This window comes from Schistocerca cancellata, unplaced genomic scaffold (genome assembly GCF_023864275.1).
Source record: "Schistocerca cancellata isolate TAMUIC-IGC-003103 unplaced genomic scaffold, iqSchCanc2.1 HiC_scaffold_782, whole genome shotgun sequence".
In the NCBI taxonomy this organism is placed as follows: Eukaryota; Metazoa; Arthropoda; class Insecta; order Orthoptera; family Acrididae; genus Schistocerca; species Schistocerca cancellata.
Window position 1 is genome coordinate 894 of NW_026046793.1, and position 21,957 is coordinate 22,850.

Below are 21,957 nucleotides of genomic sequence, written 5' to 3' on the forward strand. Positions count from 1 at the left end.
ATCAGGTTATATAAAAAAATGGAGAATGATACTTTCTAAGTCGAGATGAGAAGTGGCTTCCTCTGCAACACCACTCAAGTGGTTTTCGCACACAGCTTGAGAGGGAAACACTATGCCAACTTTCTGAGGAGGATTTTTCCTGTTTTTTAGGAATAGTATCATAATGAAATTGCTCTATGAATCTAGAAGATATGAGAGGGGGGGCGACAGATTTCTTTTATGAAAGTACCTTTGCTGGCACACTGAACGTGCAAATAACTTAATGAATGCAGCAAGGTAACACCCTCAACAACCAAATACATACAGTTATATTAACAACAAAATGAATGCTATAGTAGACCTCTTCACTTACCTGCTTAGCATTCTTGCTGTACGATGCGATGCAATTACTGTCACACATTAGCTTCATGCCATTCTCAAGCTGCTGAGATGCTGCTTTCACAGTCAAAGTTAGGTTGTTCAGCTCACGAATTTCATGTAGCAAACTTGAAGCTTTTTGATCTGAAATAAAACAGGTGTCTAATATGAGTAACTGAAAGCTGTAATACTGCAAGTCCTACAACGACCACACTTCCTCCTAGACCAGGATCATCTACGCGAAGACTCTACACTCTACATGCATCAATCATGCATCACTCGTGTTGTGAATGAAATATGCTGTTGAAGGAATAGAGAGAAATGCTCTTTAACTTAGTTGCTGAACAATTGCAGGAGGAAGCAAAATTTCTTTTACACATGACAATGTTACTGGCAAATGGAGACTAAGGGAAACATTCTTGGCAGGGTAAGTTGATAATTGCAGGAAAGAGGGAATAACTAAGTTTATAACAAACAGCATCAGTATTGTATGAGGTTATTTAATAATACTAGCATAGAAAGATAATGATAACAGAACATTTCAAACATGACCTAGGTGAAAATAATGGATGTTAATCTACACAATAAGAACTGGGCTGTCATGTTCTTTTAGAAGACCTCAAACATTCCTTGAGTGTTCAAACAAATTTCGGGCTTGCAGCTGGTCGTCGTCCAATACCTCGCACGATATTTCAGCTAGACACCTGCCAGTCATCTTCAGGTGCGCCGTCGCAAACTGGCGAAAACGTCCTCCGTTCCACAATATACATAGCGTACTGTAACTATTCTGCACATGCGCCGAAAACTTGATAGATGAACCACACTGCCCGCCGGCAGCGCCCTCCCTGATGGAATAGTGGAACTCAGTCGCCCTCTGCATTGCTGTTTGCCACGGCCGTTGACGCACTCTGTCGTCTTCGATTTGAGCAATCGTGGAGATGATGGGATTCCGTGCGCTGTCCAACTGGTAGCCACTGTCACAGTTCAACAGATTTTCCGCCAGTTGTATTTCTACGGATTCTTTAATAATGGAGTCCCAGAAAGACGATGCTGTGAACAAAATCATTGTTTTCTCATACTCCATTGAATGTCCAATAGAAATACAACGTTCAGCAATAGCGGACTTGCTTGGCTGCAAAAGGCGGGTGTAACGATGATGTTCAGTGCAGCGTTCTTTCACGGTGTGTGTGGTTTGACCTATGTAAGCCATACCACATTGGCACGGTATCTTGTAAATTCCGGCCTTTCGTAGTAACAGACTGTCTGTAACTGATCCCACAAGGTCCGCAATTTTCGATGGTGGGCGGAAAACCACTTTTACCTGAAATTTTCGGAGGATTCTTTCTATTTTAAACGAAGTGTTGCCAACGAAAGGAAGAAAAGCTAAAGATTGTTCTGGCTTGTTCTCCTCTTTATTCACTTCCTGCTTCTTAGTTTTAACTGTTAGTGCCCTGTTAATCTGCCGGATGGGATATCCATTTTCACTGAATACTGTCTTTAGATGGGCGAGTTCTTGAGGTAAGCTATCTAGATCTGAGAGAGTATGAGCTCTATGAACAAGTGTTTTAAGCAAACTCATGGTTTGCGATGGGTGATGGCAACTCGATGCTTGCAGGTACAAATCAGTACGAGTGGGATTCCGGTAAACTGAATGCCCTAGAGAACCATCATTCTTCCTTCAAACCAGGGCATCCAAGAAAGGCAAACAACAATATTTCTCTATTTCCATGGTGAACCGGTTGTTGCTATAAATGGAGTTGAGGTGATGTAGAAACTCCATTAATTTATCTTCTCCATGAGGCCACACTATGAAAGTGTCATCCACATACCACCAAAATACTGTTGGTTTCAGAGTAGCTGATTCAAGGGCTCTCTTCAAAATCCTCCATAAAAAGGTTGGCCACGAAAGAGACAGGAGGCTACCCATGGCGACACCACCAGTCTGTTCAAAATAATCTTGATTAAACATAAAATAATTTGCGGAAAGAGCGTGCCTGAACAAAGCAGTGATATCAACAGGAAACATGTTACCAATCAGTGTCAAAGAATCTGCAAGAGGAACTTTTGTAAAAAGTGAGACCACATAAAAACTTACTAGAAGGTCTACACTGCTAAGACGAAGAGCCCCCAGTCTATAAATCATATGTAGGAGCTCCAATGTTGCTCACTATTGGACACAGAGGAAGACCCTCTTTATGAATCTTTGGAAGGCCATACAGTCTCGGAGGTATACAACCATGTGGTCTTAACCTCTTGATGGTCTCTTGCGGTAAGGAGGAGGAATTTAATAGTGCTGAAGTTTTCCATTGCACACGTCCTGTAGGATCGTAATCAATCCTCCTATAGGTAGAGTCACTTAGCAGACCATACATCTAGTCTTTGTACACACCACAAGGTAACAGGGCACTAACAATAAAGAATCCTCCGAAAATTTCAGGTAAAAGTGGTTTTCCGCCCACCATCGAAGATTGCGGACCTTGTGGGATCAGTTAAGGACAGTCTGTTACTACGAAAGGCCGGAATTTACAAGATACCGTGCCAATGTGGTATGGCTTACATAGGTGAAACCACACGCACCGTGAAAGAATGCTACACTGAACATCAACGTTACACCAGCCTTTTGCAGCCAAGCAAGTTCGCTATTGCTGAACATTGTATTTCTATTGGACATTCAATGGAGTATGAGAAAACAATGATTTTGTCCACAGCAACATCTTTCTGGGACTCCATTATTAAAGAATCTGTAGAAATACAACTGGTGGAAAATCTGTTAAACCGTGACAGCGGCTACCAGCTGGACAGTGCACAGTATCCCATCATCTCCACGATTTGCTCAAATCGAAGACGACAGAGTGAGTCGACGGCCGTGGCAAACGGCAACGCAGAGGGCGACTGAGTTCCACTGTTCCACCAGGGAGGACGCTGCCGGCGGGCAGTGTGGTTCATCTATCAAGTTTTCGACGTATGCGCAGAACAGTTACAGTACGCTATGTATATTGTGGAACGGAGGACATTTTCGCCAGTTTGCGACGGCTCACCTGAAGATGACCGGCAGGGGCCCAGTTGAAATATCGTGCGAAGTATTGAATGACGACCGGCTGCAAGCCCGAGATTTGTTTGAACAGTCAATTCGCCAGGAAAATTTTAAAATTCACATTCCTTGAGTACTCACCTTTCTTAATCCACATATTCTGTTCTCTCCAACTGCAGTTCTTGGTGATGTCTCTCTAATCTCTTCTCACCTTTTTTCCAACATAACCAAACACTAGACTGTCTCACTAGAGGAATTCATAGTTTTGAGCACTGGGACATTTGTCTGACTAACATCTATCTAATGTTACTGTCAAGTGACAAGCTTTTGGAACTTGGGAGAGTATGAACCACAAACTGGTTATGAAGAAAGCTATGAGCGATGAAGTGGCATGTGCTAATAACTCTTACAATGCATCTGTTTCACGGAAATGAAATCAAAAGTCATCATCATCATCTCCATTATGGAAATGCCTGAAATAACTAATTGTGTTTCTTTATATGTCGTTGACATTGTTTTGAAATGTTACTATTGTCCTCTGTGATTCTGCTGGTTTATCACTAGAAGTTAGTGGAGAGTACATGCCCAGCAAATATGACAGAATATAAAAAACAAATATCAGTTGGTGCTACAGCAAACCAATCTTCAAATTATATGTTGTCAATTTTTATGCAGTTTTTTTTTTTTTTTTTTGTTGTGGTTTTAGGGCGCAAAACTGCTATGGTCATTAGCGCCCAGCCCGTGACTTAAGACAGTAAAAAACCGAAATTGAAAACCAGCAGCAATGGAAACAAACTCATAAAATTGGAGAAACTAAAAGTAGAAAGAATGCTTAAAAATCCAGTACAGACAGGGGGTGGTTGTCCCCAAAAAAAAAAAACTTCGAATGACTGACGTCATTTCACTGTCACTAATAAACTGGAGAACGCGGTCGGCTGAGCACGTGTCATCTGCTAAAATCGACGATGGATCAGGCGATAGCTGTAGATGCGAGCGTAACTGATTAATTCAATTAAAAGGTGTCTGACCGTCCACGGCTGAGAGCAGTGGGGACATAGTGGAGGAGGATCACCGCTTAAAAGATGTCTATGGCTAAAAAGACAGTGCCCTATCCGGAGTCGAGCTAAAATTACCTCCTCCCGACGACGCGTTCGGGAGGAAGAAGTCCAAGCACAAGGAAGGGCTTTCACTTCCCGCAATTTATTACGGGGAAGTGTTGACCAATGCGCATGCCATAAATGAGCAACTTGGCGACATAAACCGCTCCATAGATTGGTGAAGGGAAGCGACTGAATAGCTGGCCGAGGAAGAGAGAATGCAGCCTTGGCCGCCATATCGGCCCCCTCATTCCCACAGATACCAGCGTGTCCCGGGAGCCAGAGGAACGCCACCGAGACGCCCCCCAGGTGGAGCAAGCGCAGACAGTCCTGAATCCGGTGGACCAGAGGGTGCACAGGGTAAAGAGCTTGGAAACTGAGGAGAGAGCTGAGAGAATCTGAGCAGATAACGTACTGAATCCGCTGATGGCGGCGGATGTAGTGGACAGCCTGGAGAACAGCGTAAAGCTCCGCAGTATAAACCGAACACTGGTCGGGAAGTCTAAAGTGATTTGGGGTGTCGCCAACAATATAGGCACTCCCTACACCTAATGATGTTTTCGAGCCGTCGGTGTAAATAAATGTGGCGTCCGTCATTTGTGCACATAGAGCAGCAAATGCCCGACGATAAACAAGTGTAGGGGTACCATCCTTGGGAAATTGACAAAGGTCACGGAGCAGGCAGATCCGGGGACGGAGCCAAGGTGGTGCTGTACCCCAAGTTGTCAACAAGGTTTTCGGAAAGCGGCAGGAAAGAGAATCGAGCAATTGACGGAAGCGGACTCCCGGGGGTAGTAGGGAGGAGGAGCGGCCTGCATACCCTACATCAAAGGAGGCGTCGAAAAGAAGGTCATGGGCTGGATTAGCAGGCATAGAAGACAGATGGCTAGCATAACGACTCAGGAGGACTGCTCGCCGATTGAACAGCGGAGGTTCAGCAGTCTCAGCATAAAGGCTTTCCACAGGGCTAGTGTAAAAAGCTCCAGACACTAAACGTAATCCACGGTGGTGGATAGAGTCGAGACGCCGAAGAATAGACGGCCGAGCAGAGGAGTAGACTATGCTTCCGTAATCCAATTTTGAGCGCACTAAGGCGCGATAGAGGCGGAGAAGGACCACTCGGTCCGCTCCCCAGGAGGTACCATTCAGGACACGGAGGGTGTTAAGCGATCGCAGACAGCGAGCCGAAAGATAGGAGACGTGGGAGGACCAGCACAGTTTTCTGTCAAACATAAGACCCAAGAATTTAGCGACGTCTGAAAACGGAAGGTTGACAGGACCTAGATGTAAGGAGGGCGGAAGAAACTCCTTACGTCGCCAAAAATTGACACAAACGGTCTTACTGGGTGAGAAACGGAAGCCGGTTTCGATGCTCCACGAGTGGAGGCGATCGAGACATCCTTGAAGACGTCGTTCAAGAAGGCTGGTCCGTTGAGAGCTGTAGTAGATCGCAAAATCGTCCACAAAGAGGGAGCCCGAGACATCAGGAAGGAGACAATCCATAATTGGATTTATGGCGATGGCAAACAGTACAACACTCAGCACGGATCCCTGGGGTACCCCGTTTTCTTGGGAGAAAGTACGGGAGAGAGTAGTGTTCACCCGCACCCTAAAAGTGCGCTCTGCCATAAATTCACGAAGAAAAAGGGGCAGCCGGCCTCGAAAGCCCCAAGAGAATAGTGTGCGAAGGATGCCTGTCCTCTAACAGGTATCGTATGCTCTCTCCAGATCAAAAAATATTGCTACCGTTTGGCGTTTCCGGAGAAAATTGTTCATGATATAAGTGGAGAGAGCAACAAGATGGTCAACTGCAGAACGATGCTTCCGGAATCCGCATTGGGCTGGTGTTAAAAGACTGCGGGAGTCCAGCCACCAAGCTAAACGGTAATTCACCATACGCTCCAAAACCTTACAGACACTACTCGTGAGAGAAATGGGGCGATAGCTAGAGGGGAGATGTTTGTCCTTTCCAGGTTTCGGAACAGGAACGACAATAGCTTCCCGCCACCGTTTGGGAAAGGTACTGTCGGTCCAAATTCGATTATAAAGGCGAAGGAGGTAACGCAGACTAGGGGTTGATAAATGCAGCAACATTTGGACATGGATACCATCCGGTCCCGGGGCGGAGGAGCGAGAAGATGAGAGGGCATGTTGGAGTTCCCGCATGGAGAAAACAGTATTGTAGCTTTCGTGATTTTGAGAGGAGAAAGCAAGCGGTCGCACTTCCGCTGCACGTTTCTTCGGGAGAAACGCTGGCGGGTAATTTGAAGAGCTCGAAATCTCAGCAAAGTGCTGACCCAACGAGTTAGAAATTGCGACGGGGTCCACTAAGGTATCATGCGCGACAGTGAGCCCAGAGACCGGGGAGAAACTAGGCGCGCCTGAGAACCGTCGAAGCCGACTCCAAACTTCCGAGGAGGGAGTGAAGGTGTTAAATGAGCTAATAAAGAATTTCCAGCTTGCCTTCTTGCTATCGCGGATGACGCGACGGCATCGCGCACGGAGCTGCTTATAGCGGATACAGTTGGCCAAAGTAGGATGGTGACGGAAAATGCGAAGAGCACGTCGCCGCTCACGTATTGCATCACGGCATGCCTCGTTCCACCACGGAACTAGGGGGGGCCGGGGCAATTCGGAGGTGCATGGTATTGAACGTTCCGCAGCTGTAAGGATAACGTCAGTAATATGTGTGACCTCATCGTCGACGCTGGGAAAGCGACGGTCATCGAATGTCGCGAGAGATGAAAAAAGTGTCCAATCGGCTTGGGCAAACTTCCAGCGTCGCGGGCGCATATATGGCAGTTGAGGCTGCAGTCTGAGGACACATGGAAAGTGGTCACTCGAGTGTGTATCATCAAGGGCGAACCATTCGAAGCGCCGAGCTAGCGGAACAGTACCGACCGCAAGGTCCAAATGAGATAAGGTTGTCGTGGAGGCAGACAAAAATGTGGGGACCCCAGTGTTGAGGCAAACTAGATCCACTTGGTGGAAGACGTCTAGCAATATGGAGCCACGTGGACAAGGATGTGGAGATCCCCAAAGCGGGTGGTGGGCATTGAAGTCCCCAACCAGCAAATAGGGGGGTGGAAGCTGACCAAGAAGATGGAGATCAGCTCGTGCCATTGGTGTGGACGATGGAATGTATACAGTACAAAGAGAGAGCGTGTATCCGGAAAGCGAAAGACGGACGGCGACAGCTTGGAAGGAAGTGTTTAAGGGGATTAGGTGATAATGGAGAGTATCATGGAGAAGAATCATGAGTCCTCCATGGGCTGGAGAGCCTTCAACAGAGGGAGATCATATCGGACGGACTGAAAATGAGGGAGAACAAAGCGGTCATGGGGACGCAGCTTCGTTTCCTGAAGACAGAAGATGACCGGCGAGTAGGATCTTAAGAGGATCGACAATTCATCCCTATTGGCTTGAATGCCGCGGATATTCCAGTGGATAATGGACATGGGGTGAACAGAAAATGGAGGACTGTGACCAAAGTTGCTGTCAAGTCAAAGACTGCTCGGAGCTAGCGACCGACAGCATGGAATGGCAGTCAGCCGAAGGCAGAAGATCCTGATCCATAGGTTGGTCAGGAGCAGCTCCTGCCACCAGCGATCGGCCGGTTGACCGGCCACCAGCAGTGCGCCTCGGCGACACAGAAGATGGCCGAGGGCGATTTCCGCCAGGTGGTGCTGTAGAGGGGGCACGCCTTGGCGGAGAAGGAGAGGAACTGGGTTTCTTTGTAGCCTTCTTAGAAGAATGTGGTTTAGATGAAGAAGGAACCGATGGTTGTGAAGTTGCGGTACGTAAAAACTCTTCACGAGTATGCTCTTTTTTTGAAGACTTGGCGTCCGACTTTTGGGCTCGAGATGTAGCAGAACCCGACGAAGGGTGAGCCACAGAGTGGGCAGGCGAAAGTGGTGAGGTTGAACGAGCGATCTTTGCGCTGGCCGATCTGACGACCGTGGTACTAAAGGTGAGGTCGCAAGTCTGCGTGGCCGCCTCCTTTGTTGGCCGAGGAGAAGCAAGGACAGTGCTGTATTTTCCTGTCTGAGGCACGGTGGGCTTGCGACTGGCGAATAATTTTCGAGCAGCAAAGGTCGACACCTTTTCCTTCACCCTTATTTCCTGGATGAGCTTCTCGTCCTTAAAAACGGGGCAATCTCGAGAGGAAGCAGCGTGGTCACCCATACAGTTGATGCAGCGAGGGGATGGGGGATGGAGGTGGACAAGCACCCTCATGGGCATCCTTGCCACACGTAACACATTTGGCTGGATTGGAACAGGACTGGCTGGTGTGATTGAACCGCTGACATCGATAGCAACGTGTAGAGTTCGGGACGTAAGGGCGAACGGAAATTATCTCATAGCCAGCTTTGATTTGCGATGGGAGTTGAACTGTGTCAAATGTCAAGAAGACAGTGCGGGTTGGAATGATGTTTGTGTCAACCCGTTTCATTACTCTATGAACTGCCGTTACGCCCTGGTCAGACAGATAGTGCTGAATTTCTTCGTCAGACAATCCATCGAGGAAGCGTGTATAAACGACTCCACGCGAGGAATTTAAGGTACGGTGCGGTTCCACCCGGACAGGGAAGGTGTGGAGCAGAGAAGTACGCAGCAATTTTTGTGCCTGGAGGGCACTGTGTGTTTCTAACAACAGGGTGCCATTCCGTAATCTGGAACAAGACTTTACAGGACCTGCAATTGCGTCGACACCTTTCTGAATAATGAAAGGGTTGACCGTGGAGAAGTCGTGACCTTCATCAGTCCGAGAAACAACAAGGAACTGTGGCAACGATGGAAGAATCGTCTGTGGCTGAGACTCAGTATACTTACGTTTGTGAGCAGACATAGTGGAAGGTGAGGAAACCATTGCGGAAGAATCCCCCATGATTACCGGCGTCTCCGATGGCGCGCTCCTCCCTTGTGGGGGCCCTCTCTGAGGGCACCCCCGCCTTAGGTGATTGTTCACACCTCAGGTCACACCTCCCGACAAACGGACGGAGGGACCAATCGGCATTTTCGGAAGGTATCAGCTCGGGTAATCACCCCTCCCTGGGCCTGGCCGTTACCAGGGGGTACGTACGTGTCCTACCTGTCTACCCGGGGCAGGGAATTACGCATTACCCCGTCACCGGCTACGCACGAAGGGCGTGGGTCGGCCTTCGGACACGCACAGGGAGGAAGAAAGAGAAAGGGAAAGGAAAGAAGAGAGGTCTCAAACGCCGCAGCGGAGAAAAGGGAAAGAGAAGAGGTAAGGAAAAAGGGAAGGACAAAGGAAGGAAGACATAAAAGCAAGAAAGGCGAAGAATGCAGTACATTTACGAGCGTCCGTCTCCGGACGTAGGCACAAACCATACTCCCAGATGGGGAGAAAGGGAAGGAAAGAGCCAGAGGTGAGGGGAGGAGGGGCGAAGATAGGGATGGGGAAGGATGCAGAATGGGAAGGTATGCAGCCCGGAAAGGAAGGAAGGCCACATTAGCTCGGGGTCCCGTGGTCGCTACGCACGTATCCACAAAAGAGTTGTGGACCCCCTGGGGGGAATTTTTATGCAGTGTTTCATGTTTTTCACTGTCCTGAAAACTAATGTCTTGGTACGGTCCTATTAAACAACCAGCTCCATATTACTAACAGAAGACTTACAGTTACAATCAGAATAAGACACCGCTGCATCACCATTTTGTTACAAACTTCTGAATATTACTCTTTCATAGAGTGCTAAATATTTAGGCAGTGTTTGAACAATTTTATGAGCCAGTACAAATGTAAGCTTCAACTATACAGGGTGGTCCATTGATCATGACTGGGCCAAATATCTCTCGAAATAAGTATCAAACAAAAGAACTACAACGAACGAAACTTGTCTAGCTTGAAGGGGGAAACCAGATGGCGCTATGGTTGGCCCGCTAGACGGCACTACCATAGGTAAAATAGATATCAACTGCATTTTTTAAAATAGGAACCCCCACTTTTTATTACATATTTGTGTAGTACGTAAAGAAATATGAATGTTTTAGTTGGACCACTTTGTGATAGATGGTGCTGTAATAGTCACAAACATATGGCTCAATTTTAGACGAACAGTTGGTAACCGGTAGGTTTTTTATATTAAAATACAGAACGTAGGTACATTTGAACATTTTATTTCAGTTGCTCGAATGTGATAGATGTACCTTTGTGAACTTATTTCTGAGAATGCATGCTGTTACAGCATGATTACCTGTAAATGCCACATTAATGCAATAAATGCTCAAAATCATGTCAGTCAACCTCAATGCATTTGGCAATACCTGTAACAACATTCCTCTCAACAGCAAGTAGTTCGCCTTCCGTAATGTTCGCACATGCATTGACAATGCACTGACGCATGTTGTCAGGCGTTGTCGGTGGATCACGATAGCAAATATCCTACAACTTTCCCCACAGACATAAATCCGGAGACGTCAGATCTGGTGAACGTGCGGGCCACGGTATGGTGCTCCGACGACCAATCCACCTGTCATGAAATATGCTATTCAATACCGCTTCAACCGCACGCCAGCTATGTGTCGGACATCCATCATGTTGGAAGTACATTGCCATTCTGTCATGCAGATAAACATTTTGTAGTAACATCGGTAGAACATTACGTAGGAAATCAGCATACATTGCGCCATTCAGATTGCCATCGATAAAATGGGGGCCAATTATCCTTGCTCCCATAATGCCACACCATACATTAACCCGCCAAGGTCGCTGATGTACCACTTTTCAGAGCCACTGTGGATTTTCCGTTGCCCAATAGTGCACATTATGCCGGTTTACGTTACCAATGTTGGTGAATGACGCTTCGTCGTAAAATAGAACACGTGCAAAAATCTGTCATCATCCCGTAATTTCTCTTGTGCCCAGTGGCAGAGCTGTATACGACGTTCAAAGTCGTTGCCATGTAATTCCTGGTGCACAGAAATATGGTACGGGTGCAATTGATGTTGATGTAGCATTCTCAACACAGATGTTTTTGAGATTCCCAATTCTCGCTCAATTTGTCTGCTACCCGATTCTCGCTCAATTTGTCTGCTACTGATGTGCAGATTAACCACAACAGCAGCTAAAACACCTACTTGGGCATCATCATTTGTTGCAGGTCGTGGTTGACGTTTCACATGTGGCTGAACACTAACTGTTTCCTTAAATAAGGTAACTATCTGGCGAACGGTCTGGACACTTGGATGATTTAGTCCAGGATACTGAGCAGCATACATAGCACACGCCCATTGGGCATTTTGATCACAATAGCCATACGTCAACACGATATCAACCTTTTCCGCAATTTGTGAACAGTCCCTTTTAACACAGGTAATGCATCCCGAAGCAAATACCATTCACACTGGCGGAAAGTTACGTGATACCACGTACTTATACGTTTGTGACTATTACAGCGCCATCTATTACAAAGCGAAAAAAGTGGTCCAACTAAAACATTCATATTTCTGTACATACTACATGAATATGTAATAAAAAATGGGGGTTCCTATTTAAAAAAACACAGTTGATATCTGTTTGACCTATGGCAGCGCAATCTAGCGAGCCAACCATAGTGCCGTCTGGTTTCCCCTTTCAAGCTAAACAAGTTTCGTTCTTTGTAGTTTTTTCGTTTCACGCTCATTTCATGAGATATTTGGCCTAGTCACGATCAATGGACAACCCTGTATACACCTTTTCATTCACATAATACTGAATAATTTCCTTACTTTCAAGCTGTTAGCCCATCACGCAATGTCAACCAAGAAATAGTGAAATCACAATGTGTAGATTGCCGAGTGACTGTTTTTACCTTCAAAATATGGCAGTTATAATGCTTTTACGGGATCAAAGGCTGTGTCTACGAAATTGCAGACTAGGCCAATACAAAAATGACAGATTACATTTCCTGAGGACAAGCTGACATTGTCACCTTTAATTCCCATGGCAAACAGCCATTATCTGCTGTGTCATGCTGTGGGGAAAAGGGGAGGGGGTGGGGGGTGGGGTGGAGAAAGGACTCAGCACCATAGCCAACTGTGTGATTGTCTTTGGCACTCCTCACAAAAGTGATACTGTTTGCCTCAATGACACCTTGGAGGTGGGACTTAATTGGGCATTATATTCTGCCTGTTACTCTGCCTTTTCATTTGGCATTAGTCAAGTTTTTTCAAAGCTTTCATTTCACCAGTCAAACAGTCCTGACACTTTCTTTGGCTGTGTGCACTGCATAACCTTGACAACAATGTCACTGACAAAGTGGCTACATACAGACAAGACTTCTACCAGAACTTACAGAAAGCCCATCCTTGTCATTACTTCTGAATAATCACATCTCCCTGGAGAAATGTAGGACCATATGAGGCAATATGGATCCTGCCATTTATCTTAGAAGATTGGTTAAAGAAAGGCAAATCAGTATTTATAGCATTTGTAGATTTACATAAATTCTTTTGACAAATTTGACTGGAATACACTATTTGAAATACTGAAAGTTGTATAATTAAAAAAGGGAGCAAAAGACTATTTACAACTTTTATAAAAACCAGAATGCAGCTGTGAGTCTGAGGACACGAAAGGGAAGCAGTGATCAAGAATGGAGTGAATCAGGTTTGTAGCCTATCCCCAATGCTATTCAATAGGTAGACTGAACAAGCAGTGGAGGACAACAGAAAAATTTGGCAAAGGAATCAAAATGCAAGGAGAACAATTCAAAAATTTGACATTTGCAAGCAACACTAATTTTGTCACACATTAAAGGTCTCTGAAGAATGGTTGATCACAATGAATGTGTCTAAAAGGAGTTGTAAAATGAAGACAAAAAGTGAAAATGATGCATTCCTGGAGCAAAGAACTATCTAGATGTTGACATGAAATCACATCTGCTACAGTGCTGCGGATCTGAGAGCAACTGTATAACTCCTATCATCTCATCGAATTGATCACGGTAGACAAGATAGTTTAAGTATAATACACTGAAAAGGAAACATCTTTGAAATGAGTATATTTATTATGCATGTATGTTTTATTACCAATGTACTACTAGTTCCTTTATGGTTGATCACAACAAATTGTGAAATGTTAGTTACATGTTCTTTACTGATGACCTTCAGTCAGTCAGTCAGTCTCTCTCTCTCTCTCTCTCTCTCTCTCTCTCTCTCTCTCTCTCTCTCTCAACCCCCCCCCCCCTCCTCCCCGCTCTCTCTTCAACATCATGCAACATGTGGGAATGCATAACACTGGAAATTCCTGGATGGAATAATGCATATATGTGGATGTGAAACCTTCCAAAAAGATTTTCAGATGATGTCATGTGGCTCTGCTTTTAAGAAAGATATTGGATGATTGCAAAGATGCCTATAATCTTCTGACAGAGTAGCAGCACATCATTTACACTACAGTAAAGGAAAAACTTTCTAGCAACCATCAAAGTAGTATTTAAGCAGTCTGTCCTTTTAATGGTGCCCATGTCTATATACTTTTAGCAATTCCTTTGCCTGAATTCTCAGACATTTGTCTCCAACTTTAGCACTTTCTGTAGCACACTCTCAAAAACAGTTTATGACACCATTTGAATGATCACTACTGGGACTGAATTTCAGCAGTATGGTGGTATAAATACACTCCTGGAAATGGAAAAAAGAACACATTGACACCGGTGTGTCAGACCCACCACACTTGCTCCGGACACTGCGAGAGGGCTGTACAAGCAATGATCACACGCACGGCACAACGGACACACCAGGAACCGCGGTGTTGGCCGTCGAATGGCGCTAGCTGCGCAGTATTTGTGCACCGCCGCCGTCAGTGTCAGCCAGTTTGCCGTGGCATACGGAGCTCCATCGCAGTCTTTAACACTCGTAGCACGCCGCGACAGCATGGACGTGAACCGTATGTGCAGTTGACGGACTTTGAGCGAGGGCGTATAGTGGGCATACGGGAGGCCGGGTGGACGTACGGCCGAATTGCTCAACACGTGGTGCGTGAGGTCTCTACAGTACATCGATGTTGTCGCCAGTGGTCGGCGGAAGGTGCACGTGCCCGTCGACCTGGGACAGGACCGCAGCGACGCACGGATGCACGCCAAGACCGTAGGATCCTACGCAGTGCCGTAGGGGACCGCACCGCCACTTCCCAGCAAATTAGGGACACTGTTGCTCCTGGGGTATCGGCGAGGACCATTTGCAACCGTCTCCATGAAGCTGGGCTACGGTCCCGCACACCGTTAGGCCGTCTTCCGCTCACGCCCCAACATCGTGCAGCCCGCCTCCAGTGGTGTCGCGACAGGCGTGAATGGAGGGACGAATGGAGACGTGTCGTCTTCAGCGATGAGAATCGCTTCTGCCTTGGTGCCAATGATGGTCGTATGCGTGTTTGGCGCCGTGCAGGTGAGCGCCACAATCAGGACTGCATACGACCGAGGCACACAGGGCCAACACCCGGCATCATGGTGTAGGGAGCGATCTCCTACACTGGCCGTACACCACTGGTGATCGTCGAAGGGACACTGAATAGTGCACGGTACATCCAAACCGTCATCGAACCCATCGTTCTACCATTCCTAGACCGGCAAGGGAACTTTCTGTTCCAACAGGACAATGCACGTCCGCATGTATCCCGTGCCACCCAACGTGCTCTAGAAGGTGTAAGTCAACTACCCTGGCCAGCAAGATCTCCGGATCTGTCCCCCATTGAGCATGTTTGGGACTGGATGAAGCGTCGTCTCACGCGGTCTGTACGTCCAGCACGAACGCTGGTCCAACTGAGGCGCCAGGTGGAAATGGCATGGCAAGCCGTTCCACAGGATTACATCCAGCATCTCTACGATCGTCTCCATGGGAGAATAGCAGCCTGCATTGCTGCGAAAGGTGGATATACACTGTACTAGTGCCGACATTGTGCATGCTCTGTTGCCTGTGTCTATGTGCCTGTGGTTCTGTCAGTGTGATCATGTGATGTATCTGACCCCAGGAATGTGTCAATAAAGTTTCCCCTTCCTGGGACAATGAATTCACGGTGTTCTTATTTCAATTTCCAGGAGTGTATTGAAACACTACGAGTAATAGTAATATTAACAATAATTAAAATCAACTATTGCATATTACAAGGCATTAACTAACCAACATTGGAAAAGACGTACGTTTTTCTTTGATCTCTCTTTTAAGAGATTCTATCCTCTCCTTTTGTGCTAATTCCTTTGCTTTCTTTTCCTGGACTTCCATTTTTAATGCTCTGTATTCTCTTAGCAATGCTAACCTTTCTTCTTCCTTTGACTGCAAGAAATAAAATGCAGCATTATTAATAATTAGTTGTTATTTTTGTGGGTTTGGCTTCAATGTAATGACAACTGGACTGATAGACCAGTGTCAGTCATCAGATAGCTGTTTATGGAAGACAGACATACTATATAAATATTTTCAATAAATTTAGTAAACTGTCTGTCAGTGCTGAGAAATATGGAAAACAATCAACATGCAAAAAAGCTCAAGGTGATGACTCATCATACAATTTCTGAGATTTCCAGGTTGAAATTCCAAATTTTCCAGAAGTAATTTGTTGTTGTATGTGAGAGCAAGTTTTATTTATCTAACTTCCATGGCTGCTAATTAAACACTTTTAGTTGCCACTTGATTTAATGGTGGTTATTACACATTGAGCTAGCATTGTAAACAAGTTTGCTAAGAAATATGAATACAGGGTGTACATCAAGTCCGGGAACACTTTCAATTATTTATTGCACAAGAACCAAACACTGTACAGATATCATACATATGTCATTTTGAAGAGAAACTCAAAGTCTCTCTCCCCCCCCCCCCCCCCCCCCCCCCCACATATATATACAGCCATAGCGTAGTTTGGCAATTTGCCAATAGTCAGTGCTAGCCAAAACACGGCCGTGTTACAGAAGGGGACAGCTGCTTCATGAAATGGCTTCCCCAATCGCCAAATCACACTGTGAGAGCCTTTTTTTTCTATGGGGACAAATTAATGATCTGGTGTACGTACTGCTTCTACCACTCAACGTAGAAGAGCTCCGGGAGAATACAAGAAGTGACTGCCACACTGGTACGGGCATGGCAAGAATTCTATTACCATATTGACATCTGCCGAGTCACTCACGGTTTGCATACTCAATGCTTGCAAAAAAACGCACCTTTCAGAGTTTCTCTTCAAAATGCAATATGCATGACATCTGTACAATATTTAGTTCGTGTGCAATAAATAATTTAAAGTGTTCCTGGACTTTATGTACACCCAGTATAATGTTCAATATGAATAGCATGTTCAATATTAATACTCTGTAACAACAGGAATATGTAATAATTTACTATATATTTTATTTATACTGAGGAAAGTTATTAGAACACAGTATGAAGGAAAGGTAAAGTAGCTCACAACAAATTTACTAATGAATTTTTATTGTTCTACAGTACAAAAAATACTCGCCTCAGTATTCAAAAATAGTGTCAGCCAAAACCAAAAGCATGTCACATCAACTTTAAACTGATTTGGAAGTAGTATTTGAAACAAAATGGTTGAGAATGTCACAATGAAAGACTATTGATTCAAAAGGCTCTAAGCACTATGCGACTTAACTTCTGAGGTCATCAGTCACCTAGAACTTAGAACTAATTGAACCTAACTAACCTAAGGACATCCTACACATCCATGCCCGAGACAGGATTCGAACCTGCGACTGTAGCGGTTGCCCGACTCCAGACTGTAGCGCCTAGAACCGCACGGCCACTCCGGCCGGCGAAAGACTATTCCAAGAAATATTTGAATGAAGGTAATTCAGACATAATATGGCACCACATTTGCTTACAAATTTTACTGAAGATAAATGAAATTAAAAAGTACTATGTTACTCTCAATAACCTCCCTCACTGGTCAGTGCACTTCTTAGCCTGTGTGTTCATACATCGGAAGCAATTCCCTGAAGTCATCAGTGTATTACCTCAACTACTACCACTTTCTGTAGCTCGAGCACAAGTAATTTGGCAAGTTTAGAATAGGTGCATTTCACCACTTCACTGACCCATGCACACTGGTGTGCAGTGCTACAGAGGGGGAGAAGAGAAGTGGGCAGAGGCAGATGGAGGACAGCAATTAGGGAAGATCGAGGCCTGGAGGTTATGGGAGAGTGTTCCAACTAGTGCAGCTATGATTAAAACAATTTATTACAGAATAACCATTTGACATAATAATTTACTAATATATAAGAAACTATCAGCCTTGATTGCGGTAATGAAACCAATCTTTACCTAGGTTTCAGCCCAAATAATTGACCCGTCTTCAGAATATATACCTGAATCTATAATTTGTCTAAGAGGGCATGTCTTATTTCTAGACCATGCCCTCTTAGACAAATTATAGATTCAGGTATATCTTCTGAAGAAGGCTCAAATATTTGGGCTGAAACCTAGGTAAAGGTTTGTTTCATTACCACAATCGAGGCTGATAGTTTCTTATATATTAGATTATCACAATTGCTGACTGTGCTGCTATGTTGAAAGTACATAATAATTTACATTTGATGCCGTTACTAGTTACTAGTTTTTTTTAGACCACTTATGTTAATAAACCTCAATGTATGCTCCCTCGGTAGCTTGGAGAATGTTGAGATGGTATTCACGTTCCCACCAGGTGTTTCGTAACATGTATTCTGTCACGGTATCCACAGCAACTTGTATCCTAGCCTTCAGTTCATCAATGTCAGCAACTGGTGTGACGAAGACTGTCCTCGATATAGCCCCAGAAAAAAAGGTGAAGGGGCGTAATATCTGGAGAGCAGGGTGGCCAGGGTGTTGGACCGTTCTTTGCAAGCCACCGATCCGGAAATGTTTCATCCAGGAAATCACGCACCATCAAAGCCCAATGGGGGGTGCTCCATCTTGCTGGAAAAGTATCCACGGTCTATATTCTTCTAACTGTGTGGCAATGAACTGTTGCCAAACATGGAAGTAAATGTTAGCGGTAATGGATTTTTCCGTGATGAAAAACAGACCAAAAACCTTGTTATGCATGAGGCCACACCAAACATTCATTTTTTCACTGTTTCACAGTAACTGTACAGTAGCATGTAGAGACTCTGAACCCCTTGTATGGACATTATGCCTCTTTACCATTCCACTGACACGAAAGGTGGATACATCAGTAAAGAATATGCGATTTAAGTAATCATTAGCACCATCAATCCTGTTTAGAATCTCAGCTGCAAATTCAGCATGTGTCAGCAAATCATTCGGTTGCAAGGCCTGCAAGATTTGCACTTTGTAAGCACACAACCTAAGCCTTTCATGAAGAATCTTCACCACACTTGCTTGCGATATTTGAAGTTCACAAGAAGCTCGACGAGTCGATTTAGACGGACTCTGTCGAAATGATTGTCTAACACTATCAACAGTTGCATCACTTACACAAGGCCTGCCACTTCGAGGACGATCTTCAACACTGCCCGTTTCGTTAAACTTTGCATACCTCGCTTTACCGATTTAAAGTCAGGAGGGCTGCGTCCATAAGAAGCCCGAAATTTACGCCGAACACCGACTGGTGATTTCGTTTTGTGAAAAGAAAGCACACACTGCTCTTTCACCTGCTCTGATGCCATTTCTCCAGCAATTAACGTGACCTAACAGACCGCATTGGTGTTGTGGAGCACTAGCACCATCTACTGGTCGCAACAACTAGTAACACTAGCCTATGTAACAGCATCAAATGTAACTTATTATGACAAATGGTTATTCTGTTATAATTTTTTATGATCAGGGCAAGACTTTGTGCTCACCCTGTATTTCTTCTGTAACCCAACATTTCTTTACAGTCACTTTCGTTGCCTTTATGTCTGTCTGCTCAACTTAAGTGACTGCCCTTTTTTGAAAAGTTCATTCCTCTTCAACTGAACTGCCTACTGTGAATTTTTTGTCACAGCATCTACAGCCTTAGATAACCTCTAACACATCTCGCCCATCCTCAGTGCTTCAGTATCCAACTCCTTCCACTTTGATTCTTCCAGAAGATTATCTTACACTTCTCTCTACTCTTCATTACTCAATCGTGATCCGAGTATCTGCATCTGGGTATGCCTTAAAACCCAATATCCGATTTTGGAATCTCTTCTTACGATCCAAGTGCATCTCCTCCTCTAATAAATCATTAACAGTATATTCGCTATTACCAGCTGAAATTTGTTGCAGACAGAGCAATTGAAATAATAGTCTGCTCACTCAGAACATGGCATACAGACTGTTATGAAAAATACCCAATCACTGAGACATGTAACATTTCACTGCCACACCGAACACTGAAGTGGAACCGAGGCTTGCAGCAGAAAGTGACTGATTACAATCTGGCAACAACCCAAGATTCTTGGATTTCCCAAATCTTAACCACACCATTATGGCTCACCTATATTACCATCGAGGGAGTACATGCAGGTTATGTAATTAACATAAGAACAATGAACAACTGGAACCAACTGAATGAAGCATTGCAGTTGTACAGACACCGACTTCATCTTCGGGAATAGTTTGCTCTGTCCTGTCGCCCAGATTTTGGCTTTTTGTCATTTTCCTAAATCACTTCAGGCAAATACCAGATATGTGCCTTCAACAAGACCACAGCTAACCAACTGTCCTAGCCTCATAAAACATTCTGTGTGCATGTGTACTGGAGCTACTTGTATTCATAGTGTTATGGTGAGACATCTTACACCATCATGTGAATTTCTGGGTTAAATAAGCACATACATAAAAGAGAATAAGATAGATCTGGTCTGATGCTATCTGCTCAAGTAGTCTATGAATGATAAAGTACAGATGAAAATCACAGCTGTATCAGTAATGGTAACGCTAATGCAAAAAGAATGGATAGGAAGATCTGTTACGACTAGACCTCTAACAATATATAACAGCAAATAATCACCACAGAGACTTTTTTAAAATAGTGCAAACTTACATTTTTTTCATCAGATTCAGACTTCTTTTTCATTTCACTCAAAGCCACACGTCTCCGTATCATCTTCACCTCCTCTTCTGGACGGATGCGCATCATCATGTCTTCTATGATTGGTCGTATTTGTGGATTACACACACTGGATAGTACAACATGCTATTACGATTGGTTTGCCGTGTTAAAAATAAAAGTTAATAGTCAAAGAAATAATATAAATACAAAAGTTACAAGACATCAGAAAATATCAGGGTATTTACAAATATTTAGCAAATTACACAGCACAGTAGTGTCACCTAGTGAAATGCACAGTTACCACTGTTTTAAAGTTTTTCATTTGTTACTGTTAGAAAAAACAGCTCAGAAACAGACAAACAACTAGAATGACAACAGCACAACCAGTGTTCGGCTGTAGTGAACTGTTTAAATACAAACAAATATGAACCTAGACTATACTAGATGCCAGTCTTACAACAACCTTTACTTAGCATTCACTTTCATTGCTTTCATCAACTCGACCAAGTTATCACCTTTCACCCTAAACTAGACTTCAGGCTACTGCTACAGAACTGTGTCATCACAACCAATCAACCCCACTTCAGCACGACACCAGTTGTACCATACTCATTCTAGCAGCTCACCAGAAACTGGCTAAGGTTTTTCAGCTTGCATTTAAGGAAACTTGCGAAAAATGGAAATTGTGTGTGAGAGATTTGTTATACGACTTTACAATTTTTGTAATGGCCAAAATCAACAACCGTGCCTCAAATCCTATTGTTCAACTTTTGATAATCACCTTCACAGATGGCTGTTTACAATTCATCACAAACATGATTCTGTGAGAAGTAAATTATGTTAAGATGAAATCCGAAAGGACTGGCACACGACTTATTGTGATACATCCCAAGGCACGATGAGACTGCAATGTATTTGATTTTGCATTAACATCTAGCTATGAAAAAGATCTGTTCCCAACAAATGCCACAAAACTTTAGTGTCAATTACTGTAAGGAAATGCTTAAAAAATTCTATCAACGGGAAGCAAGATGTCGATACAAAATCCTAACAGGAGACAAAACTGTCATATTCCACAAACTAAGTAACGATCACTTGTTTGTGTGTCCGAGTCAAAGTGAGACCGAAAGAGGTTTACGATAATTACTGAAGTAGAAAAAATAAATTAGAAACTAGAATGCAGATTACCATGGCAGGCTGATCATGAGAATAGAAAGGAGAAGCAAACCACTCTGTATTACATTAAAACCACCACCCTAAAAGCCGTACAGTGGAGGACACAGAGGGACAAAGGACATACCCTAAAACTCATATCAAATGATAAAACACACCCTCACAAATAGAACATAGAACTAGAGCTACTGTTGGAGCATTGTCGCCTAACACCGAAGGTAGGGTGCTGGGAAATTTAAAAGTCCGCCACAGAGCAGCAAAAAGTGGGCAGTCCAGCAAGAGGTGGACAACTGTAATTTGGAAGCCACACCGATATTGAGGTGGGTCCTCAT

The 21,957-nt window shown here is 44.4% G+C and overlaps 1 protein-coding gene across 1 annotated transcript in view; it reads right to left on the bottom strand.

Annotated features, from left to right (window-relative positions):
* Positions 1 to 352: 352 nt before the first annotated feature.
* The window catches only part of LOC126143161 (uncharacterized), a gene marked incomplete at its 3' end in the record, with an annotated part of 35,700 nt that continues 14,095 nt past the window's right edge, over positions 353 to 21,957 (bottom strand). Inside the window, exons 2-4 of the mRNA XM_049915360.1 lie at positions 20,444 to 20,579; positions 15,627 to 15,759; positions 353 to 501 (exon numbers count right to left, since the gene is read on the bottom strand). Coding sequence (XP_049771317.1) covers positions 353 to 501; positions 15,627 to 15,759; positions 20,444 to 20,579 — 418 coding nt within the window. The remainder of the gene's footprint in view (positions 502 to 15,626; positions 15,760 to 20,443; positions 20,580 to 21,957) is intronic.